The sequence below is a fragment of the Canis lupus genome, chromosome 21, assembly GCF_048164855.1.
Source record: "Canis lupus baileyi chromosome 21, mCanLup2.hap1, whole genome shotgun sequence".
Lineage (NCBI taxonomy): Eukaryota > Metazoa > Chordata > Mammalia > Carnivora > Canidae > Canis > Canis lupus.
In genome coordinates, this window is record NC_132858.1 from 49,372,994 (window position 1) to 49,399,526 (window position 26,533).

At 44.5% G+C, this 26,533-nt stretch overlaps 1 protein-coding gene across 5 annotated transcripts in view; it reads left to right on the forward strand.

The window, feature by feature from the left end:
• HECW1 (HECT, C2 and WW domain containing E3 ubiquitin protein ligase 1) overlaps positions 1–26,533 on the forward strand; it is a 441,224-nt gene that overhangs the window by 1,470 nt on the left and 413,221 nt on the right. For all 5 annotated transcript variants that reach the window (XM_072791661.1, XM_072791659.1, XM_072791663.1 and 2 more), the window contains one exon: positions 333–567. In XM_072791661.1, coding sequence (XP_072647762.1) covers positions 445–567 — 123 coding nt within the window. In that variant the 5' untranslated portion in view covers positions 333–444. Of the gene's footprint in view, positions 1–332; positions 568–26,533 lie in introns of those variants that run through there.

The window sequence follows — 26,533 nt, forward strand, 5'->3', positions numbered from 1 at the left end:
TCCGTCTGTCTGTCCTGCACGCAGGGACCACAACTTGCCTGGCCAGGGTGAGCGTGGGGGAGCTGGCAGGGACACAGGCTGCGGAGACGCCGGCCTCCCGTGGTTCCGGGCACAGCGCGCCCCGGCTGCACCGAGCTGACAGCCCATCGCATGTGGGGGTTTTCCTAGTTGCTGAGGATTTCATTTGACGTTGCTGTAGTTTTGCGCTTACTTCTCTTGGGATCTGCAGTGGTGCAATTGTCCCCTTGGTTTTTATCTTTATTTTATTTTATTTATTTATTTTCTCTCTCTCTCCCTCCTCTCTCTCCCTCTCTCTCTCTCTCTCTGCAAAGATAACAAGGCTGTGTTCAGCAGAAATGGATACGGGAGGAGCAGCCTAGTTCAAAGACTAAGGGAGGCATCGTCTCTCTTGTCCTGGGATATAAACGCGATTTAGGAGGGCAGATGCCCTACCTGAAAAGGCCCGACTTTAAAGACCCAGGCGGCGTGGTGGTCCAAGGCGTCTCAAAGCAGGTGGCCAGATCTGCGTTTCTCATCAGCGGACTCGCTCCGGCTGTGGCTATTACGGTAATTCGTTCTAGATCGGGGATTCATTTTGAAAATGTGTGTTTTCCACTAAGAAGGGATTAGGGTCCACATGCCCGCCCTGGTATGAATGCGTGTGCCTGCTTGGCGGAGCGGAAGAGCGTGCAGGGTTCCCCGGTGCCCATTCCCTCCCTCTGTTTGCAGCCTCCTCTGGGACGTGGCTTTGGAAAAACGGAGAACGGAGCCGGTGTGTTAGTGCCTAGACCTCCAGGCAAATTGAACTTTGGAGTGTGTGGTTTAATACAAGCCATGTTCTGACTCATTCTGGAATCCCAGTCTAGGGCAGTTCAGCAGCTTTGGGGAGTGACAGTTCTTGTTGTCTCAGGTAGTTATTTCACGAAGGCAAATCGCCTAAGTTTGTTTAGATCCTGACCTGACCGACTCGGTAGGGAGACCACCTTGCGAGCCGGAGCAGCCCACGAATGCATCAGTACAGGGACTGCAGCTCCTGTGACTCGTGTACGTAGCGTCATTTTGCTCTCCCTTCGCGCTTCTGGCTTCTGAAGACGGATGTTTTAAAAGATTGTGTAAGCTTTACTTTCTGGGATGCTTGCATCAGGTATGAGTATCACTATGGGGGATGCTGAAAGGACAGATGTGATCCTGGGAGGATGCGGTCCAGCCTCTGCCATCCTCCCTACCAGCAAAGTGAGGAAGTTGGGCTAGCTGATGTGTGTGGTTCCTTCCAGTTCCAGCACTGGGTGGTAACGGTAGAGGAATCAGACGACTTACCCGGTTTGGCCAGGCCGGTGATGACAGCCCAAATCATGCAAACAGACCAGGGACAGACTATGGAATTTATGGTTTATTTTTACACCTTGCGATTTGTTTTGACCCCAGTATCTGTATTTTCCTCTAAATGAAATTAGCCAATGACTCAAACAGGTCTTCTTTTTGTTGTTGTCATTGTTGTTGTTCACTAGGGCGAAAGATTTGGTGGGGCCTGGGGTACCAAGAAGAATATTGGGTAACGGGCTTTCTCCTTATTTGTTGATGAGTTATTTATGACAGCCCCATCTTTTGTAGATAATGGACAATGTAGCTTATTTCCCATGACTGATTTTTTTTTCAGTTTTTAATGAAAGACTCTAAGTAGCTGTTTCATCCTACGCGGCAATTGGCAATACCATCTGACTTACTTTCCTTCATAGAATTTGATATTGTTTGCAAAACTTGCTAGCACTGATGTTCGTTAGAGAAATGAGGCGACAATGACTCTAAACGGGCAAGCAGAGCATTTTTAATGTGCTTGTAGTAATTTTTACCGTTTAGGGATGGTTGAGATACTTGGTCATTGATTTATGCTCATCTACTCAATTTTCCACCGTAGTGCACTCATTTGTTTTAAAGTTACAATTAAAATAATATCCTGGGATAAGGATACCTGCCAGGCGCAGTGAATCACTCCCTCTCTTGTTTCCGTAGCCTTCTGGTTCATACCGCTAAGGCAGCTCTTATCATATTGCAGCTACGTGAGGTGTGGAAGGGCCACAGCCCCCTTGTCTGGAACATGCTCCGAGCATCTCGAGGACAAGCACATTGTTCAATTCACCTCTCATCTCTCCAGCACATTGCACTTTGCTTGGGACAGGGGTATGTTCTCAGGAATGTGGGTGGGGTGCATTCCAGGCCATAAAAAATGCCCTCTGCTCCTTTAGGCAGGAGACAGGGGGGCATTCATCCCTCCGGGAGTCAGATGGGGTTATGTAAGCCTCTGAGGGAACAGGTGAGCCAGGACTCAAATGCAGGCCTTCCCCCATGCTGCCCCAGAGAGAGTGTCTCCCCCCCCACACACACACACACACTCAGTGAGAAATCAGGTGGACTGCAAGTCCAGATGCTGCACGCTTGGGTGCTCTCTTATTTGAAAAACCAGAATTATCCTTTGGTAAAATTGATCTGATAGCTGCTTGGTTCTGTCTTGCTGTGGCCTGAGAGGGCAACCTATCCCGTCCCAGCACTCCGGCCTCCAACCCAGTTGCAATGTGTTTTAACCCTGGTATCTGGATTTTCCTCTAAATGAAATTAGCCAATGACTCAAACAGGTCTTCTTTTTGTTGTTGCTATTGTCGTTGTTCACTAGGGCGAAAGATTTGGTGGGGCCTGGGGTACCAAGAAGAATATTGGGTAACGGGCTTTCTCCTTATTTGCTGATTAGTTATTTAGAGTGTGTCATTTAATATAAGCCACGGTGAGGGTGAGCCCCCTTTGCCACCTCCTCTCTAAAGCTTGTTCCACCGCCGAAAGCTTCCTCAGATAATGGGCTCGTTTTGGGAATCACCTAACTGACCACTGTTTGTTCGAATGACATGTAACCACTGTGCGCTGCGCCTCTGAAACCAGCCAGCAGCTGGCCCAGGGACAACCGTCCTTGCTGGGCCAGCCCGCTCTGACTGAGCATCCTCGGAGGCAGATGTCTATGCTAACAGGTATGACTTCCAGATGGACCCTTTGCATCCATCCCATCACCTCCGTAATTTCCCCCCCCTGAAGGAACAGACTGGGTTACCATTAGGAAACCAGGAAGTTCAAACCCCCCCGTCCCACTGTAATGCAGCCCTGGGCATGTTTGACATTGATGGACTTACAGAGAAAACAGTGTGGAAGGTTCCACGTGGCTTTTTTTTCAAGTCACTTTTCCTCTCTGAGGGTTAGTTTCCTCTTCTTTGAAAGTAGTGAGTTGAACCAGGTCATCCCAAAGGTCATGTCTAGCGCCATGATTCTGGGATTGTTTTTGTTGGTTTATTCAATTGAGGGAGTTAGAGGGAGAAAAATATCAGTATTAATTATAATTGCATTAATATTTACATTTATTTCTAAATTTCACTTTGCAATGACTATACTAGAAATACTTAAGGCTATGCGTGTTAGCCTCTGGGCTACCTAATAATCATTTGGGGCCCTCTGTTAACAATAGCTCTAACAATTCTTTTTTATTTGTAAAATTAGATTTGCTATATTAAAAGAAAAGATTTGTGGCATTTCTGTTCCCAGTGAGGAGGGCAGTGGTGAAAAAGTGGATAATCCTCAATTTCTGTATAGAATGTTTGCAAGTTTAGGGTTTGATAGTCAAAGTTCCAGGACCTATGGTAAAATGTTTTTATTCTCACTGTGGAGCGTGTTTCACAGTTGAGTAACTCCGGCGGTCAGAAGTGTTCCCTGGGATTCATCTAACAATGTTCCCATTTCCTTCCGGTCCCTCATTTTGCTTTTATTGATTTACTTATTTACTTACTGTTTTGTGTTTCTGCCCCTCCTTGAGCTCAGCTGACCTCCGGCCACAGCCGGAACACACACCCACCCACCCTCACCCTGCCCCGCCAGGTGCAGGAGTCAGAGCTTCATAACCTTCTACCTATTGGAACCCCTTCTACTTTCCTCATAAACGCTGTTTCTCAAGTTAAGATACGATGAGGTTTAGAGACAGGCCAGCTTGTCTGATGATTTTGTTGGACATGAATGAGGACTTGCTGACCACTGGCCATTTGTCTTTTTTTTTTTTTTTTAAGATTTTATTTATTCATGAGAGACAGAGAGAGAGAGGCAGAGACACAGGCAGAGGGAGAAGCAGGCTCCCTGTAGGGAGCCCGACGCAGGACTCGATCCCAGGACCCCAGGGTCACACCCTGAGCCCAGTGCAGACGCTCAACCGCTGAGCCACCCAGGCGTCCCTGGGCATTTGTCTTAAAGCCTCCTTAAACACTTTATGAAACAAAGCAGTATACAAATGATTTATATATCCCACACCAAGGTTTGGATGTGTGGGTGTTTACTGGAGGTGGTTGTCATGTTCTGTGACGTGGGCGTGGTGGGGAAGATGTTAAGTAGTCCGTGCAGGGTGCCATTAGTGTCACTGCTTATTGGCAGGGTATCCCAAAGACCACTAAGCTTCCAGGGCACTAGAGAAAAGCATCTGGATTCCCATAGCAACAGGTGATGCACGCTGCTCACATTGTTAGTTGAGAACCCAGGCTCTTCTGGATTTATTGGCCCAAAGCTTGATGCACACAGAGGATTGCTAAATGAGGATATCGCGTACCGGTAGGCTCCTCTGGGGTTATCCAGCATCTGATATTGGCCTGCAGTAATTTGGGGAGAATTCAGTGGATGGAACTGAAGCTGGCGTTGGGGGTGGGGTAGGGAGGAGGGAGCGCTGGAAAGGGGCACCATCTGTGCCCATAATGACGAATGCCATCATGGAGACTTCACTCGGGGTCCCTTTTATATATTTAGTGGAGCAGATTTTCCCTTTCACACTTTCTAAATCTATTTGTATTGAACAGATGTCAGGGAAATATCATGTGTGTGGAAGGGGGAAAAAAAAGAAGACCAAAATTCACATCCATGGCCAGCGATTGTGATTCAATCGCTTTGTCCTTAAATTGACACTAATTTAACTCGCACAGACGTTCCCTGCTTTTGCTTTCGGGGTTTAAGTCACAGCAGTTTGAGACACAGAAGCCTCAGGCCTGCAATTCAGAGATTCAGGGTGACGGGAGGCTAGGGGTGAGCACCTTGGACCTTGCTTGCTTGCCGTCAGTAGTGGAGCTGAGGGGGCCCAGCAGCCACCCACCACGATCCTTCCCGTAACACCCTGACCAGCTGGAAAACCACAGGACACGACCCACATAGATTTTTTTCCCCTTAAGAGGACTTCTCTTTCCTTAATGTTATTGTTGCTTCCTTTTACCATCAAAACTTAAGACTCCTAAGTCAACAAAACTTTTCCCCTCTATTCTGAGCTTAAGTCAATGTTGCGGAAATGAGCTGTTTGAGGTTGAGACAAAAGGAGCTTGGAGCATCACCAGTGTCCCTGATGAGGCCTGAGACCTGTGCGTCAGGAGGGCAACAGACAGTTGGCCCAGAAATGTGCTGTGGTAGATGACCTTTGCAGGTCCCTCCCCAGACTCCACGCCCCTCACGGTTGGTCAGTGCTCGGTCCCCTCTTATGGAACACGCCCGGACAAAGTTGTCTACACTGGCTTTCTTTCCTCCCCCGCCCAAGCCCCGTAGAAACATATTTTATTGTGTAATGTTTGGTTGGGGCTAACAAGATGTTTCACAGATCTGTAAATTATGAAGAAAATAAAGCAAATCCTGGCCGGCCCTACAGTCTGAGACCAGAATACTGTCGTTCATCGGGGGCACCCTGGGGGCTCTTGCCTCCCGTCCCCTCCTACCTCTCGGAGCACCCAGCGCAGGCTCCGGTCCCGGCCTTCCCTCCCGCTGTCCCTGTGCTGCTCGCCGGTGGCCTCGGCTCATCCAGCGCGGGGTCCGCTCTCCATCTGTTGCTGCTCGTGCACTGGACCCACTTTCTCTCTCGAGCCTCCCACTTCCAGGACCCCTGGGTCTCCCGGATTCCCGCTGTGTCCTGGGATCTCTCAGTGGCCTCTGACTTTGCGGCCCCACAGGATGGAATCTGGGATCCTCTAGGGCTTGGCTTTCACAGCTCTCCCCTATATGCCTGCCTTTGGTCTCAATACTGCTTTCAGGCCGACGACCCCAAGTTTATCTCGGTGGCCCGTCCTGATCATGCCCTGACGCCACCACCAGCATCGCCCCAAATGCTACGCATCCTGCAATTTATATGTGCAAAATACAACCCCCAATTTTCATCCTCAGAGCTGCTTCCCCTTCGGAGGTCCCCCCTGTGCAAGGGACACCCCTGTCCTTCCCGTTGCTCGGGCCGGATGCCTTCGAGCCCCTGACTTCTCTGTCTCCCCTGAGCTAGCTTTCTGCAACTGGCTGTCCCCTTTCCGGCCCGCTCTGGCCAGCGCCACCAGGCTTGTCCCAGCCACCGTGAGGGCTCAGCTTCTGCACTGATGCCCAACCAGTCTCCCGCATTCGTGCCCATCTGCAATCTGTTCTTTGTGCGGCAGCCCAGATGATCATTCATTCGTTCACCAAATATTGACTAAATGTCTGTTATGTGTCAGGCCTTATTTTAGGTGTTGGCAGGCAGCACAAACACACCACGGAACAGTCAGAAAGCTCTGTTAGTTCTTTGCCCATGTTCTTCCGATGGTTGCATCCCTCTCGGAATGAAATCCAGACTTCCTCTTTGGCATACAGGCCCTGCGCGGCTGGGTGTCCGGCTCCTGCCTCCCAAGGCCGTGTCCCCACCTCCCAAGGCCGTGTCCCCACCTCCCAAGGCTGTGTCCCCACCTTGCCAGTCACACCCTCACCCCGCTGGTCTCTTGACCTGGAGGGATGCGTGTGCGGGGAAGGGGTTGCGTCCCAGGCACCTGTAGGCTTGCCCCTTGGGTAATGACACATCACTCCTTCAGAGAGGCTTTCCCTGACCCCCCATATACCAGGCCTTCTCACCCACGTACCTGCTTCCTTCCTCTTCACATCACTCAGCACTACTCGATTTCTGATATCTTTGCTTGCTTATGTGTCTACTGTCTGCCTCCCGGCCTAGCTTATAAACTCTTTCCAGTGGGGGCTCATTTATTTGCCCAGTGCCTGGAACAGTGCCTAGAACGTAGTAGCCACACTCTTTTCTTTTTTTTTTTTTTAATTTACTTTAATTTTATTTTATTGAAATTCAATTAATTAACAGATAGTGTATTACTAGTTTCAGAGGTGTTCAGTGATTCATCGGTTGTTATATAACACCCAGCGCTCGTTGCATCATGTGCCCTCCCTGATGCCCATCACCCAGTTACTCTATCCCTCCACCCACCTTCCCTCCAGCAACCCTCAATTTGTTTCCTATAGTTAAGAGTCTCTTATGGTTTGTCTCCCTCTGATTTCAGCTGATTTTATTTTTCCCTCCCTTCCCCTATGCTCCTCTATTTTGTTTCTTAAATTCCACATATGAGGAACGCCGGGGTGGCTAGCAGTTGAGCATCTGCCTTTGGCTCAGGGCGAGATCCCGGAGTCCCTGGATCGAGTCCCACATCGGGCTCCCCCCGCAGGGAGCCTACTTCTCTCTCTGCCTGTGTCTCTGCCTCTCTCTCTGTGTCTCTCATGAATAAATAAAATCTTTAAAAAAAATTCCACATATGAGCAAAATCATATGATAATTGTCTTTCTCTGATTGACTTATTTCACCGAGCATAATGCCCACTAGTTCCATGCACGTCATGCACGTCGCTGCAAATAGTAAGATTTCATTTTGATGGCTGAGTGATATTCCATTGTATATATAAACACCACAACTTCTTTATCCATTTATTTGTCAGTGGACATCTGAGCTCTTTCCATAGTTGGGCTATCGTGGACACCGCTGGTAGGAACATTGGGATGCAGGTGCCCCATTGAATCACGATGTTTTAGCTTCTGGGATAAATACCTAGTAGTTCAATTGCTGGGTCAAACTTTTAACTTTTTGAGGAACCTCCATACTATTTTCCAGACTGCACCAGCTTGCATTCCCCCCAACAGTGTAAGAGGGGTCCCCTTTCCCCACAGTCTCGCCAATGATTGTTGTTTCCTGATTTGTTAATTTTAGCCATTCTGACAGATGTGCGGTAGTATCTCACTGTGGTTTTCAGTTGTATTTCCCTGATCCCGAGTGACGTGGAGCATTTTTTCCTGTGTCTGTTGAGTAGTCACACTCTTTATGGAATAAAATCTTTTCAGAATCTGTTAGGCTAGAGTTTGGATGGTATTTTCAGGTCTCTGGATCCTTCAAGAATACTCTTTTTCTTTTTCATAAATGTCTTCCTCCAGTCCACAAGGTGAGGCTTAGGGTCTCCATTACCGCCTGGCCATTTTGTTGGTACTGAATCTCTGTGTTATTTATCCTGGCTGGCAGACTCCCACAGTTGAAGCTCAAGCTTGTCTTTATGTCCTCCTCACCACCGGGCAAATAGCAGTTGGTCACTCATTATTGTCGAATTTGAATGAGCTACTTTTTGTTGTTAGAATTAGATAAAACTCTCTGCCCTCTGGTCTCTGCCTCCTCCAGTCCACCCTGGTTTTTGTCATCTTAAATGTGAGCTTGTTATTCTTGTATTCGAATCTGTTGGGAGCCACCAAAGTTTACAGAATAAAGAGCCCATCCCCAGGCTGGCCTTGCAGGTCTGTGGGTGGTAGCCAGCTATGTCCTAGGAAATCCTGTTGACCTCTGCTGCAGCCAAATGGACCTTCTTTCCATTTCTCCAAGCATCTCTGTGTTTTCCTTTTCCTGTAATTATGTGCTTTCTTCCTTAGACTGTGCTCTACTCTTAGATTCCCTAGCCTTCTGTAAACTTACCCATTTTTAAGAACTAGCTTAACTCACATCCTGAGTTTCCCAGTTGATAGGATTCTCTCCACACTGAGTCTCCCTGTGATAGGGATCACTGCATGCTCACTATTAACCCTCCCACCTTGCAGCCCCCCTACTAAATGACGGGCTCCCTAAGGGTAAGGACTGTGTCACATTTATCTTAGTATCCTGAAAACACTTGTCCTGGTATCTGCCATTGCAGGTACGTCTCTGAATGTTAAATAAATGAGTGCCCCAAGGAACAACCTGAGTTGAGCAGGACTGTATTTTATTGCTTCTAGAATGGCGTTATGCACAATGTATGCATCCATGAAATGCTTATAACAATAAGTGGAAAATTGGAAGAGGTGAACTCCGCAAGGACAGGAATTTCTATCCTGCTTTTTTTGTTGATTGTCCTAAATGCCAAGAATAGTGCCCAGGAACAGAACTCACTATTTAAAGACGGAATGCAGTTTTTAGCTGGACCATATCTTAAATTTTTAATATCCTTGTATATAAATGAGCAAGCCCGAGGACCGGAGAGGTTTTCCCAAGATCGCCCAATAAGAGATGGAACCTGTCTTGTCTTCTCTCTGCTGTCCAGCCCAGACACGAACAGAAGAATGTCTGATAACTTTCCCCAAAGGGATGCTCCGTGTTACTTTCTTACCAGTATCTGTGTGACTTCCTTCTTCAGAAGCTTGACTTTTTAGATCTTCAGAAAGAAGCAATAGAGAAGAAATTACATAATTTCATAGGACTCAGAGCCTAGGCAATAGGAAACAACATTTATATGTTCCCTTGCTGCTTGCGTGGTACATTCATTTTTGGAAATACCTGAGCATATCTGGCCCCTTGACTCTGGTGGGCCATGCTTGGGGGACTTTGCTTAAACCTGGGGTCTACTCGAAAGAATGAGGTGGTCTGTTTCTTAGAGCTTCTCTGATGGCATAAACAATTCACAATGAAGTCATCTGGTTCAGTTTCACCAGAGAGTCTTGTTGGCAATGCCGTTCTCTATCTTCACGACAACTTTGAGTCTCAGGCGAGCACAATTTTTGATGAAATACCTCTCGCAAGAACTTTGCAAGCATTCTCCATCCTTTCGTTGCAAGCAAGTGAAATGCCTCTGTCTCAGAAACATACATTCAGATCCTGGTGTGACATCCTAGGGAAAATAGTTGAAAGTCACTAATAGCTATTTTCAGCTCTTTCCCAAGAGAGAGGAAATATATCACTATATGTATAATGAAGAGGCTATAAGCTTCTAATGAAAAATATGACCTAGGGACTATTGGGTCACAAATCAAGATAAAAATTCATTGTGTGTATGTATAACACGTATCTACGTACAGATAATATAGAGCTATATATATATATATATAAAATATATAAGACATGTATATAATCTTTTGAAGTTCAGGTTAATTATTTTCAAATAATTTTCAGTTGTTTTATTCACCAAAAGACATTTCTTGAGCTTCTATTATGTGACAGGTATTTATATTTGCTTGTGTGTGGGATTTGAACATCTAGACAAAAATCTATTTGAAGCTTAAGGTGAAAAAGTGCAAAAAAATACAGCAGAATAGAATGCCTGCAGTGGAGAAACATTTAGTTTGAGAAAGCAAATTGAAAAAGTTGTGTCTTTTAAGAGTGATTTTTTACAAAGATTTTTTAATTTTTATTTCATCTTTATACACACCGTGGGGCTCGAACTCACAACCCTGAGACCAAGAGCTGTACACTCCACCGTCTGAACCAGGCGCCCCAAGAGTGATTGTTTTATTTTCACACTGCTAGTGGAGCATCTGTTAGATACCAGACCCTGCTCTGAGGGCTAGGTGACCCTGGTGAGTGGATAAGCAGCCAGTCCCTGTTTTCACAGAGCTAGGAGTGAGGTCCTCAAGTTTACGATCTCTCTTCTGAGAATATACTCACAGTTCGGTCATAAAACAGAACATTGCTCTTGTCAGGGATTTAGAAATGGTTGTGCTACTCTTATTTTTTTTATTTTTTATTTATTTATTCATGAGAGACACAGAGAGAGAGAGAGGCAGAGACACAGGTAGAGGGAGAAGCAGGCTCCATGCAGGGAGCTGGACGTGGGACTCGATCCCGGGACTCCAGGATCACACCCTGGGCTGAAGGCAGCGCTAAACCACTGAGCCACCAGGGATTCCCCAATCTTAAATTTAATTTCACCAAATTGAATGCTCCTGTGTTGATCTTAGACACTTTAGGGCCAGAGTACTGGGTCTGTTACTTGAGAACCCACTGCTGTAGGATCCTGTTTCCTCATGACTCAAGACTTTGCCGCAAATGGTGTTTTAGTGCAGTGATCCAGAGAATCTTCTGGAGCAGGAAGTACTTTTTCATCTAAATATTTTATATCGACTTCAGTGAACAGCTGTGTCAAGGGATATTCTGTAGCTCAGACTGGTTACCTGCTCAGGACCTGCAGGCTTCCAGAACCAGGTGAGTGAACGGCCTGCTTTGGTGCACACCATTAACAAGTGGACAAGGCCTGGGATGGAGACCGCACTGGACGCTGGGCCTCAGGCTGCTGAGAATGGGGAAGGGAGGCAAGAAGGCCAGATTCTCCTCTCCAGAGGTCTGCATCCTGTTCTGGGTTAAATGGCATTTATCATGCTAACCTAGGATATTTTCTAGTTTCTTAGAGAAAGTATTGAATGAACCATGTCAACTCTATGGAGAAAGTTGAGAGGTTATGGCAAGAGAAATGAAACAAATCTAAACCCAAGCAGTGGGAGTAATGGGGGAGGGTAGGAATTAGGTGTCGGAAGTGTCACACTTTAAGAGGAGAAAAGGTCATTCTGGGATCCTGACCCCTCCCTTTTTCAAGCGTTCACTGGTCTCCATTGAATAATGTGATCGATGCACAATTTTTATAAGAACATTAAGCTTTGCGGTAGGAATTTTTTCTTAATTGTAAGAACTCTTGCCTTTAAAATTTCATTTCAGAGGCAAAAGAGAGTGAATGGCTTTGTTTTTGCATTTAGCACATCTTGGTATGAATTTGCAAATGGCTTTTGAGGGATCCAGATATTTTATTTTTCAAATCTATTTTTTTCCAAGTGCCATTAGCAGGTGGAACTCATGACTTCCGGTATTTTTCAGGCAATGAGCTCAGTGAGGTTTGAAAATTACCTAAGCCATTTATAGATTCATAGAATGCTGGCCGGGGAAGGCACCTAAGCCTTGTCCCACTTAACCCTCTCCCGGTCCTGACCATGAGACAGCCATCTCCCTGGGTCACAGCCCCTGCATTCATGAGACCTGGGATGAGAAGCTGTCTCTGGGCTGCTGGCTTGATGCTTTGCAGCCCCATTTGCTGGGTGCTTTTAGGGCTGGGCAGGAAGCTTGCTTATCCTTGGAGTCCAGGCAAATGCAGATTCCAGGGTTGGGGGAGGGGCACAGTTGCAGGCAGGGGACCGTGAGCCAGGGGCTTGTGCTGGTAGCTACTTAGATTCAAGCCGAGATTGCTGATATGTATGCGCGTGTTGCTAGTTCTTCTGATTTCTCTAGGAAAACCAAAGGGCTGGATACTTAAGAGAGTTTTAGTTTTTTAAGATTTTTTTTTTCTTATTCAGTTTAATGATATGGCAATACTCAGTGGGCCAGACCAGGCATAACTGTAAACCTCCAATTTGCAGCTTTTGCTCTATAAAAACTGTGCTTTGAAGATTTCTAGGATGGAAAGAAAGGACCATGATCCTGGCTCCAAATAACCAAAAAGCTGAAATGTGGCAGAGAGACTTGCCCTGAGTCCAAAATGAGAGCTAGGGCAGAGGATTTAGATTCAATAGTAATAAGTATTTTCTGTTACTCAGAATTACTTTAGCGCAGTGAGGCATCAGTGTGCCAGTGTCCCGCTGAGCAGGGGTCGCTGGGATCCTTTGTTGGGATGCTGGACAGGGGCCTGGGGCCTGCATCTTCCATTACCACCTCCACGATAAGCTGTACAGAGGCCATGTGACTTGGGTTTACAACAATCCTGCGAGCCTCCTACTGTCTCAGTGTGCCATGGGAAAAGGGCCCAAAGTTTTCGGGGGGCATCTACGTACAGTTGACACTTGAGCGACATGGGGGTGAGGGGTGCCAACCCTCATGCAGTTGAAAATCCAGGTATAACTTTTGACTCCTCAAAAAATTTAAACACTACTAACCTGCTATTGACGGAGGCCTTACCAAGAACATAGTCGATTAACACGCGTTGTGTTTAATATGTGTTATGTACTGTATTCTTACAATAAAGTAAGCCAGAGGAGAGAAAATGTGATTAAGAAAATCATAAGAGAAAATACATTTATGGTACTTTACTGTATCTATTGAAAAAAAATCCGCATATAAGTCAACCCACGCAGTTCCAAGCTGTGTTGTTCAGGGATCAACAGTAGATAGAGTTTGCTCTTTTTTGAATAAAACCCCATCAGCCTGATTCCTTATCTTCCTCTCGAATTGTTGTTTCCTCTTGTCTATAAAGCATCATGCAAGGCTTTTTCACCTCTGTATCCCCACCTTCACCACTGGGAATAGTCCTCTTGATTTTTACTATGCCATCTTAAAAGTTTTAGGGTTTTTTTTTTTTTTTTAGGATTTTATTTATTTATTCATGAGAGACAGAGAGAGAGAGAGAGAGAGAGGCAGAGACACAGGCAGAGGGAGAAGCAGGCTCCCTGCAAGGAGCCCGAGGTGGTACTCGATCCTAGGACTCCAGGATCACACCCTGACTGAGCCAAAGGCAGGTGCTCAACTGCTGAGCCACCCAGGCGTCTCAAAAACTTTTAGTTTTAAAATATGACATATACTTACCATTATGCAAGGGCCTGCAGACTAGGGTGGGCTTGCCTTCTGGTTTTTTTTTTTTTTAAGTCTATTTTTCTTAAAGATTTTATTTATTTATTTCTGAGAAACATACAGAGAAGCAGAGACACAGGCAGAGGGAGAAGCAGGCTCCATGCAGAAGCCCGATGAAGGATCACACCCTGGGCTGAAGGCAGATGCTCAGCCTCTGAGCCCCCAGGCGTCCCTGCCTCCTGTTTTTGTAGTTTTCATGGAACATGATCACACCTGTGATTTGGGTGTGAGCTACGGCTGCTTTCAAGCTATAGTGGTAAAGCAGAGACCAAAAGGCCAGCAAACCTAAAATGTTTACTACCTGGCCCTTTAAGAAAAAGTTTAATGACCCTTGATTATATCAGATGGATCACTTGAAAACAAATATCATGTGTAAAGAATAAATTAGCAACCACCTATAATGCAATGGCGAGGTGTAAGAACATTGTTATCTTAATGCATTTCGCCTGGGCATAGATAGGATACTGAATCATACCATAAATACACATTCAGGTGCATTTAATGGCGTATCAGATGCAGTCTCTTGTCCTACAGTTTTTGATGATTACACGTATTATTTTAATTGATTGCACAATAATCTATCTAATATTCCATGCCTACGCATATATGTGTTATGCATTGATTTTTGTTGTGGCCACTTTGCTGTGTATTTTACATATAACATTTATTTGATCCTTCAAAGCGTATGTAGGAAATATTACTAACTCCGTTTTACACACGGGAACACTGGGATGTGAAGCGTTTCCGTGACCTGACCAGCTCGCGCAAGTTAGCCTATCTGACACCCAACCCTGCGTTTTCAGCCATTCACCTGTTTCCTGAAGTTAAATTTACCTTTTTTGAGTTATTTGTTTAGTGAGGGAGGGTCTTTCTTAGAAATATTCCTTTGATGAATATCCAGGTATACAAATCATTGGCTGAATTTCTCATTATTTCCTTAGAAATGACTTCCCAAAGCTGAACAGATAAATCCTAAAAGTACATTTGCGGTTTCCTAATAGGCTGAAGGGTTGCTTTTAGAAAAGTTGTAACAACATACACCACACACTAATGCTCTCTGAGGGTGCTCAGTACTGAGGGCTGTGAGGTAGCCATCCTGGTTTTGCTCTTTCATCAAGGAGGGAGGGATCCTGGTCCTGACTCTGCAGGTGGTTGTGGCCAGGTGACTCCTCTCCGAGTGACTTCTGGGAAGGCTGCTTTCTGGATAAAAAAAAGGACAGGCTCAGCTGTCAGAAGTCTTTGCCCTTTTGCCTTTCCACTTCTTCCAGCTGTCCTGTGGTGCAGGATGTGAAGCTGCAGGCTAAGAAGGGCGGGAAGACGGAAAGGTGGCCCTGGGGGCCTGGGTCCGTGAGTTGGGAAACACCCCGTGTAGGGAAGCATCTGTGGCTGAGGCCTGATGTGCAGACAGGCAGTCCCATCCCGTGCTGTTTCTCCCACTTGCCAGTGAAAAGACAAAGGGACGTGAAGCTCAGTTCCTGCAAATTCTCCATACCATGGTTTGCCAACACCGTCTCCCTAGGTAAGGTCTTGGTCTCTTTACAATTTGTATGAGGTCTTTATATATCATAGATATGAACTTAATAGATATTAACATATTTGATGCGGTTATAATGTGTCTTTTAGTTTTATTTATGATGATCTATTGGTCAAGGTGATGATCTTTAGACGTCTCCATCGAAAGGTACAGTTTCTCTTCACACTTAGTAATAGGGACAAATTCCTATTTCCCAATAACCTTGCCCTCGATTCTTTGATCATCTGATGAATCTTTCCCTGGATCCATCATTACACTGGGGAGTGCAAACTGGTGACTTTCCCATGACATAATTCCTTCCACGTTTATTAGTTGTCAACTCTTCTGTGAAAAAGAGCTTTCTCTTTTTTCTGTTCTCTTCTTTGGCAAAGAGAGGAATCACTGTTTTCTCAAAAATTTTTATTTACTCTGTGTGATATAGTCAATTGTAGTCATTTTTTTATGCTCACATTAACCCAATTTTGGCCAGTGGGAGCCTTTTATCCTATTCTAACACAAGAAACTGAAGGCTTACATTTCTTTGTAATTTCTTGCCCTCTTTCCTCCCTTGTCCCTTTTTCTCTCTCATCCCATCCCTCCCCCCTCCTCCCTCCCTCCCTCCCTCCCTCCCTCCCTCCCTCCTTTCTCTCTAATCTGAGTGCGAGGTGTTTATAACATTGGCTTAAAGCCAGAGCTGTATTAAGTAAAACTGGTAAGAGGAGGTCTCCTTATCTTATTCTTGTCCTTAAGGAAAATGGATTTTTCACTATTAAATGGTATAGGCTGTTTATTTCAGTTAAGAAAAGAAGTTAGTGTTACTCTATTCTTAGTTTAGAGAATGTGTTTTTATCATGTTGTAAACACAGAATTTGGTGGGAATTTACAAAGGTTAGCCAGTGCATTTTCTCCTTTGACCTAATGAAATGATCCATTATATTACTATATTTCCTATTAGTTAACTATTTGTGTTGTCTTCAAATTCACCCAACCTGAACATTATTTTTTAAATTCTGTGTTGATCCAGTTATACTTGGTTTTATATATATACATGTGATGATATCTTTATTGAAAGTTAAGTATAAACTACCCATAAGTTTATTTATATATATAACTCTATATATAAATGAAGGAATGAGATTAGTCTACATTTTTATTATGCTATATATTTGAAATTTGCAAAAATGAATTAGGAAACTGTTGTTTTAGTCCTCCTGAAAATGAATGTGATGTTAGGGTTATTATTCCCTGGAATTCAGACAGGCTTTACTTGGAAAATCTCCTTGGGCTTTATGCCTTTTGCAGGCAATATAATAAATTAACTCATTAATCTCATGGTTGTTGGTCTATTTAGAGTTTCCACTTCTACTTAAGATGAATAAATTCTTTTCCTAGAAAGCTATCTATTTGCCTAAACTCAAATCACTGACCTTTTTTTTTTTTTTTTTTTTGTAAATTTTAAATTGTATTGTAACCTGTGGTCTTACTTTTTTTTTTAATTTCATATTTTCCTTACCCTGATTCCCTCTTTTCCTGTCTTCCTCTATTCCTCCTTTTCTTCTCAAAATAAGATTGGTTAGAAATTTATTTTATTTTACTTTTTAACCCAAGAACTAGAGCTGACATTTATTTTATGTATCACTTTCTTATAGCTAATGTTGTTACTCATGTCTCTTTTTTTCTGTTGTGTATATTTTGTGTTATTAATTAATTACTAGTTTCCTTTAATCACAAGAGTAATATAGAAACATAGCAAAACTAAAAAAAATTTCTAAAAATATAAAATGAAAACTAGAAGTTGTCCCCTTTCTGCCCACCTGTGTTACTCCTCAAAGACAGATGTGTCTATTTTTAATAATACCTTCTTTGTGAGTCTCTGTTGCTTTTCTCTCTATGCTGTCTTGGATAAAAAGCTAATTTATTTATTTCCATCTTGTCATGTTAGTAATTCTACACCAGTCATCCTTTCCTGCTGAGCCCAGATTTGGCCTCAGGATTTTCTCAACACCAAGCCATACTTTGTCACATGTAGGATAGGAGGTGCTGCTGTGTCTGCCTTCGGAAAATGCAGTTGGCTACTAGACATTCCTAACAGATTCAGATTTACTCAGATTGTCATCTTTTGTAGCACAGGTTTCCCATTCATAAATTTTAAGACTAAATTTATTCTTAAACATGAATATAATGAATTTCTCATTCATAGATTTGAGTGAAAAAAATCTATGTTTCATTAAGTTTTTATGGGATTATTTTCTGATGTTTTCACTGTAATGGGGTATTTTTTCCTCTTACTATTTAAAAAAAAATCTTACTTATTTATTAGAGAGCGAGAGCAAGCACAAGCAGAGGGAGAGGGAGGAGCAGGCTGTCTTGCGAGCAGGGAGCCCAATGCAGGCCTTCATCCCAGGACACTGGGATCACCACCCCAGCCAAAGGCAGATGCTTAACCAACTGAGCCACCCACGTGCCCCCCTCTTACTTTTATACATAGTGTTTTGACTGTGATTATCATGTTCGTATAATATTAATTTCCCCAAGACTCCTGAGATATTATTTTGTGATCCCCTATCTTTGGGAATCATGGAAAAGTCTGAGGAAAGCCTAAATTTAAGTTCTTTGTAGTTAATCTGTGTGGAATTAGAGCATTTTACCAAAATATCTGGGTACATAGGGTTTTGTTGCCATTGTTGCTTTTATTGAACCTTACTAGACACGTGACAAACTCTTCATTTGCATATACAGCGCAGGAAAATCGTTACCTTTCATATTGTGTGTCTCGGCTCTGTTCCTCTGTCCTTGTATTTTTCTCAGGAGTTTGGTTATAGGCTATTTACCTACCAGCATCTCCTTTCCTTTTTCCTTACTCATAAACTCTGACTTAATTTTGGAATAGTCCCATTTTAAAAGCTCTATTTCCCAATCTTCCTTGAACGTAGAGGTGGTCATAAGACATACATGAGCCCAGTGAGATGTATGTCTAAGTCACTGGGTGGGACTTCTGAGAAGGATCTTTAAGGGGGGCTGACTCACCCGGCTTGCCACATTTCCCCTTACTCTTTCTGGAATGTGGTCGTGGTGGCTGGAGTGCCAGCAGGCATCTTGTGAGCTGGAAAAGAAAGCCACACATGAAACTGGTGGAAGAAGGCCTAAAAAATCCAGGCTCCTGGTGGTGTAGCTGCCCTGCCAGCCCAGAGATGTCATCTCTGGACTTCTTATCATAGGAAAGAAAGCAAACTTGTGCCTTGGCTAAGCCACCATTAATGACTTGTTTCAATCAGCGTCTCTGAACAAAATCCCTCTCTGATAAACGGATGCCCCTTTCATAACGGCAAACTATCTGCCTACGACTATCATCTTCTCATCTTTGTCTTTTGACCCTTTCTTTTGTATTCTTAGAGAACTTTATTGTTTTTCTATTCCTCTATTTTGAATTCCACTCCAAAGCAGACTTTATTTCTGTTACTGCCTTTTAATTCTTCTTGATCTAGTCCCCAATTTGAGCCATATTTTATTTTGACTTACATTTCATCCAGCTTCTCTTTTGAGCTCTGAATTTAAATTTCTTCTGAAATTGTTTAAGGTCTTTTTCACCTCACCTGTCATGTGGGTTCACAAGGCTTTTTGTGCATTTAAGACAGTTATTCTGAATGCAAAATAGATTCAGTGTAGACTTGTCTACTATTTGCTGTGCCACCTCTTAAAGTATGCTTTTCCCTGAATCCCCAGTTGTCTGCATATAACCCATTTTTCTTTTCGGTTTGTTCACCTTTGGACAGTAAAACCATCTAGGCTGATGTTCTCTAGGGACACATATTCTCCTGTCTCTTCTCCTGGGTTCTGAGAGTGTCCTGCCAAAAACAGAGGAGTCCCAATATTAACTTGAGGCAAGGTGACACCTGGCCACAGTCGGATTTTAGTGCCTCCTTGGCATTTATCTTCTGGAGTTTAGCTAGGTTTCCAGTTGTTGCATGTGGTTCTGTCATCACCGAATGGAAATTGGCTTCTGGATCATAATAAAGGGGGATGAACTTGTGAGACTCTTCCTCTCCATTCCCAAGGGAGGCCGATTCCCATCCACCCCTGCTTGATGCCCCTACCTCAGCTGGGTTGAAATATAGGAAGGCACTCTCATCTCTGTATAGACGGAGAACCCGAGGAAGCTATTCCTCCAGAGTACTGGAGGGGCCAGGCGCATTTTCTGGAGGGGTGTGGCTCTTGCTTCATCTCTGAAATCTGGTGGCGCGCCATGCCTCCCGCTTTTTGTAAAGTTACCCTCTAAACAGATCACAGTTTTGCAATCCAGCCCATCCACACTGCAGCTAAGAGAGATTTCTTCCAATATTTCTTCTGAAAATACTGACCAGCATTATCAAGTTTCCAGGGCTGTGCTTTTGGGAGCATCACCATCAATGGAAGTCCACTCACACTTGGTGGCGGCCAAATCAAGCCTAGGATTTTCCAAATTGGAGTCTGATATATAAAGGCATTTCATCTGAGAAATCCTTTTATCACTTCAAGTTTAATAAGCGTAAAGCCGAATTTACAACCTCTCCTAGCAATGAGATTGTAATTCGCCCAGCCCTTAAACTGTGTAGTTATGCAGCCTGACCCACGTCCAGGTTAACATACAGGAGTGAAGCAGCCAGAGGCAAGAAGTATCCCCTTCTAAATACCTTTGAGGTTGTTCCAGAATTCCACTTCCATCTTTTTCCACTCTCATGGCTGCTACTCTTGTGCAAGATTTAGTTACTTCATGTCTGATCAGCAAAGGAGCATTCCCGCTCATCTCCTCCATCCAGTCTCTTCTCCCCTTCCTCTCAACAAGCATATCGATTCCAGTTTCGTCTTCTTTAAACAGAGCCACAGTCACGCTACTACTCTGCCAAGGAACTGTCTTCTTCCTTTGATGTGTGTGTCGGGTTCAGAGACCCCCCGCAGCTGGATTCCACATTCATCTACCCCGATTGCTTCCCACTGCTCCAGAAGAGGGGCACTCATCTCATTAGGAGATCTGCCCCCCACACACACACACACATTCTTGCTCATCCTCAGCTCCTAAATCTTACCTGTGATGTGTGTGTCTGCTTAGAATGCGTTCTGCCTTCTTTATCTCCAGTTCAGATCCTACCACTTTCCAAAGACCAGCTCAAATCCAGTTGTCAGATTGTTCTGACCAATACTTTTTTAAAAAATGATTTTGACCATTTTACTCAGTGCAAGATTTTTATTCTTGCTTTCTGCTATTCTTTTGCTTTTTATTCAGTTTATACTGAATATAATTTTTATATCTTCGTAAATAGTTTCACTAGCTTTGTGGAACTTCTTTTACGTCGCTCATTTAAGGTCTTATTTATGCTATTCCTCTAAGGAACAGATAATAAACAGCCCTTCTTTTCCACCCAGATATAAAAGTCAGGATAAGAGCCCTTCAACTTGGAGAGGTAACGTAAGATGTCATCCTTCTCTGTAGTTGAAATCGTGCTGCTTAGGTTGGCATAAGCCAGCTGTACAGGGACGGTTGGAATGCCAGGCGAAGGCCTCATTTTATGCTTTATACTTTCTTGGCACATGTAGTCAATGCCTTAATCTCTGAGCTCTGTTTTGTTTCTGTTTTTTTGTTTTGTTTTGTTTTGCTTTGTTTTGTCTTTTGGGGGTTTTTGGGTTCTGGTTCCTAAAGCACAGATTGCTCTAGCACTGCCAGTTAGTTAATCATGAAGCACCCACCAGGTAGTTTTTCTTCTGGGAGGCGGAGTTGAGGGTCTTGGTGGAGTTCTTTTATCATGTCCTTTGCCCCACATTTTTGTTCCTGAATTGCTATTATAAAGAGGCCTGACCTTTCCGTCTGCACGTGTACTTGTCTGCATTATAGATTTGCCACTCCACGAAGAAGCTTCTTAATCTGTGTCTATAGCATTTGCTTTTATTTTTTTTAAGATTTATTTATTTATTTATTTATTTATTTATTTATTTATTTATTTATTTATGAGAGACACAGAGAAAGAGAGAGAGGCAGAGATATAGGCAGAGGGAGAAGCAGGCTCCATGCAGGGAGCGTGACCTGGGACCCGATCCCGGGTCTCCAGGATCACATGGGTCTCCAGGATCACACCCTGGGCCGAAGGCGACACTAACCTGCTGAGCCCCCCGGGCTGCCCTAGCATTTGCTTTTAAATTGATGTGGTCTGTGCCTTAGTAAAGACTGTCCTCCTTCTGAGACCAAGTGACCCATTACTAGGACTGTATTTTCTGGAGTGCTCCCCATAAAACTGCTTTAGGATGGAAATAGAGCTTATTTATGGAAAGAAAGTTGGGATTTTCAAGGTCAAATAAGGTGGCTTGAACAAAGAGAAGGTCTAGCAAGACAGGTTGTTGGGCTGTGCACTGAGCAGCTCTGATGTGAACTGTACCTCAGGTAGGAGTCCAGTGGCACAACCTCAGAAGTCAATGGCACAACCTCGTGTGAGGCTTTTTTTTGTTTTGTTTTTTAAGAATATATTTTAGAAGTAGTGTTTTATGGGAAACACCATGTCTAATAGCCTGGGCTGTGTCCACCCTGTAATCAAGGTAAAAGTGGAGCTTTGCTAGAGTTTCTCTACCAGTTTAGCTGAAAAGTGCTCAAAGATCCCTTTTGTAGTGTACTGTGTGACAAAAATGATGGCATTAGTTCTTGTGCTCCTGGGGAGGCTGGGCTGTGGGAACTCTCAATTTCCTGTTTTATTAGTGCCTCATTCTCTCTTTCAGAACACTTGGCATTTTGACATTGCTTTAATAAGGTATTTTTCACATCATTTATGCCATTCTAATTTGCTTTCTTTGAATTTTCTCCTCTATTTTGTTAAAATAGCTTCCTTTTTGCCTAATTCTCCTCCTTTTTATTTTTTAAACTTTCCTTGATTTAGAAGATTAACATGCACTTTCTGTTCTTCTCAGCTTTCTAGTCTTTTATTGTCTTAATTCAACTATAGTTGAATATTATCTTAATGGCTTTATGCCATTACTAATTTTGAGGGTTTTTGTTGGGGAGTAGAAAATTTTCTCCCATCCCTTTAGGTTCTCTTGGCTAGTCTAATAATAAAATTAAAGAAGACAGATTAACAGGAGAAAAACAAATTTAATTACATACATATGAGAGCCCCACAAGACTATGAGACCCAAAGAAGTGAACAAAGGCAGCTTTTATACCTAGAGACAGAGAAACAATACATTTTTGAAGAACTGTCCAGACAAAGAAACTTAGGCTTGGCTACTAATTAGTGAAAAACTCAGGCAGAGTCTGTTTACACAGCCTTCTTGGCCCTTGATTCCCCATCTCTAGTAAGAAGCACCTCTAACTCCTGGTGCGGAGAGGATACCCTTTCATTGGGGATGGAGGAGGACCAGCATCCTTCTTGTACCAGCTGTTTCTCAAGTAATGTTAATTGAAAATAATCAGTATGCCAAAGTGGCGTATTCTGGGATGGCCTGCCCTGGACCACATCAGTTTCACCTTTGGAAAAAGCACAGTGCCGTGCTCCAGGGAGCAGGCCTTGGGGTCAGAGGGTGGGGTTTTGCTTGCTCTTTCCACCAGCTCCTCTCTGAATGTCTGTAGGCAAATTGTTTAACCCCTGTCTATGCCTCAGTTTTCTCATCTGTGAAATGGAGTTAGTGATGAGTCACTTTGAATACTAAATGACAAAAAGCATCTAAAGTTCTTAACCTAGTACAGAGGTCAACAAGTGTCTAATGAAAGTTCTTCACAGCTCTGTTAATATTATTGCATTTTTAGCTGTTTTCTCTCTCTTTGTTGTTAAATTTGTACTTAATCGATATTTTTGATGACTTTCTTATTTTTCCGATTCATCTCTAATCTTTGAAATTTGTGACTTTGAAATTCTTTTTTAAATTGTATTTCATCTATATTTCTCTTCTTTAATTTTTCTTTCGATCTCTCTAGAATGTTATTTTTATTATGGCTTCCCTTCATCTGGCTACAGGGAGAGGGATGAGACAGCTGAAATGAACAGGGTCCCAGTGATGTAGTTTTAGAATATCAGGTGAGGTTTGGTAGGGTGAGGTCCGGAGCCGATGACCAAGAAAGAATTCTTGAAAAGTCTTTGGTGCAAAGTGGTTGTTTTATTAAAGCACAGGGGACAGGACCCTTGGGCAGGAAGTAGCTGCTGCCCTGGGGTTGTGAGGGGTGGCCAGTTATACACTTGGGAGTCGGGGGAGGGGAGAGGTAAGGAAAGGGGAGGTTTCAAAAGAATTCTTTTGTTTTCAAAAGAATTTTTGCATGCTAAGGAGGACCTGTAAGATAGTGGAGGCCTTGCCATGGTCGAGTTAAGGTTGTTTTTCCCTCCAGTAAAGCATTAACAGTGAGATAGTTGGGAGTTTCCTTCTGGAAGTTAAGTTACTGATAAGAATGCTTTTTTTCTTGTAAATCATAAAGCATTTTGTAAACTGGGAGAGACTCATCTGTATAGGATAACAGTTTGTTTTTCCCTTTCCCTAGCTTTAGGGCAGCCAGGAGTACCTGAGGAATGTCACACTTAACCCCAGGGGTGGGTACCATTTGTGGGGTGTCAGCTTGTGTTTGGTCCTCAGCTAGCCTTCTGTTCCCTCATCCCCAGGACCACTGGGGAGAGCACAGGTTACAAATGCTTTTCGTTCACACCAAGTGACTCTGGGTCCTTTCACGTCTGTTCTCCAGAAGAATCCTACTGTGCTCTACTCATGAATTCCTCCTGAGTGAGTGCCAACCCTCCATTCACCGGGAGCACATGGTACGCGCTGGCATGAACCTGCTGTTCCCTTGCAGCATGCATCCACTCAGGGAAAACTCTCAAATCCATCACTTCTGGCCTTCGTCATCCTTAGTTTAAATTCTTGTTATTTTTTGAAGGTACTTTCTTAAAGATGTCTAGTCTTTAGATCAGTCTAGTCTTAGATTATAATGACAATTTAATACATTTCATTCAGTTTTCTCCCACAGATCGGGACAGCCCAACATAGCGCAGTCTCTTGCCATCCCCTCCTAGGTAAGGAAAAAGCTGACTGGTGGCATGTCCATCTGCCAGCACTGGGTGGTGATGTTTTTCACTTCCACCCCCTATTCAGTCAAGCCTAGCACCCCCTGGCTGGGCGGCTCCTTGCCTGAACCCACTAAGTGGAGTCCTAAGGAAATTTCTGATTCCAGTGACTCACTATGGTGCCCCAGCCCCGTGGTTCTAGAATCCAGCCGAAGTCACCTGTCCTGGAATTGCCCAAAGGCGGGGCACCTTGGCCCACTGCCTGTCAAAGGGCTTCACTTACAGTTGGGAGTCGAGCTCCGTGAGGCGACTGGCTGTGTCCTTCGGGACCCCTGGTTTCCTTGGAGTGTGTTTTTCTTGGAATGTAGCCCAGAGTGTTGACATTTCTCTTGGGCTTTAATAGCATATGTGTGTGAGAAATTTAGATTTTAGAACACTTATTTTGCAGTTTGTAAGGAACTGAGAAAATAAAAATCTTTGGTAAGAGTAAGGAGAACTAACCACTTGAATTATTCAGCCCCAGAGGGACCACTGCCAGACTCTGAATCATACCACAGGATTTTTGCCTCTGGTCCTAATTTGGCCTCTGGCCTTTGGGATGCGATGGACTACAATGTTTTATTCCTCCTGAGAAAACGCTCACAATATGTGTGGATTGGGGTCTGTCTGTCGGTATCTATTGCTCTGTGTTGCACATATACTGTGATGCAGAAAATTCTCTGAGAGCCTGAACCCTAGACCCTAGGGACTAGCCTTAGGGTCTGATTGAGGAGTGAGATGTCTGTCTGCCTTTGTGTCCTAACATGTGGCCTGGATATCCTACATTAGAAGGGCTTGAGGGATGCTAATTAAAAATGCAGATTCTGAGCTCCTGGAATGAGGCCCTGGAATCTGTCCCCTGCTGTGCCTAAAATCAGCATTTCAAAACCACTTCCTGGGTAATTCTTATGCACGCTCCAGAGTTCCTCTAGTAAAGCTTTCTCTCCCAAATACAGACTTCTTAGAAATGTATTCACACACACAATCTACTCCAGGGAATGAATGTACCAGAAAGGAGCCTGGAGGAAGTTAGCTCCTCCCTGTGCCCGGATGATTGGCTGTTATTTTGAGGAGACCACCCTGCCTGGCTCCTGTTCACAACCGGAGCCAGTGTGTCCTCTGAACGACACCACACTGGCTGCCCACCTCTCACACTCCTTCCCGACAAGCCTGGCTTCTCTGCCCACCCGATATGCCTTCTACTTTTTTGTTTTACACTTGGAATTTGACAACACGGCTTTTTGATAACCTGCCATGCTTAAATATTGATTCTTTTAGCAACCAAATTTCAGCCTCCGCTTAGCTTCGTGTGTGTCGTGCTCAGAAATGAGCACCTCATTGGTCAGGGAGGCTCGTGGCCCCTTCCATTGTGGGGCACCCCCCCGCATGACTGTGTGCCTGGGCCGGAAGGACTGGGAAGTGGATTACTGGGCCCACAGTAAGAGGGGACCCCTGACCCTGAAGTACCCCCACCAGACATGGCGTGGTCATCAGCTGGGATGATGGAAAAGATCTGGCCTCATATTCTACAGCAAGTTGCATGTGGCCCCTGAGGAGCAAGCACCCCAGGCTGCTGACTGAGAACCCCCACTGCACCCTAAGGCCAGGAGATATGACCCAGCTCTTATTCAAGACCTCCAGCACCCTAGCCAACCATGGTGTCCTTCACACTTCTGGCCAGACCACAGGCGTGTGATGGACTCCAGCAATGAACTTGCTCACACTGTGCCCGTCCATGCAGGCATGCCATCCTGTGTCTGGACCCGGCTGGCCGGGGCCTGCCAGATTGCCCCAGGAGGTCCTCATGCGGCTTTACTACCATGCCAGGTGGGAAACTGTGTGAAGCCTACAGTTTTGCCTGGATTTGGAGCAGGAGATGGCTAGCAACCTCCAGCTCCTCCCTTGGGGAAGAGCTGTAAGCCTGGGAGGCCAAGTCCTCTCCACTGGTGACAAGTGGTTCTGCTGCCCTGGGGTTCTTCCGCCTTCCTTCCTGGGCATGGGATCCTGAGACGTCCACAAAACTATCTGCAACTCTACTGTGAAGGATGACATTGGCTGTCTACAGCATGTGACATGCTTACCAAGGCGGTGCTGTCTGCAGGACCGCCTGTACCGAGGCCTGGCCCAGAGGATGCAGGGGGAGCTCCCCGCTGACCCTCAGCATGATGAAGAGCAACATCATCCTGCTTCGGAGCACAGGCATCTGCAGGGATCTGTGGTGCCATCCTGGCAGATGTGGATCAGCAAACAGGAGAACCAGGAGGCCAGCCCCCCACCTCCCTCAAATACTTCCAGGCAGACAGCGTGTTA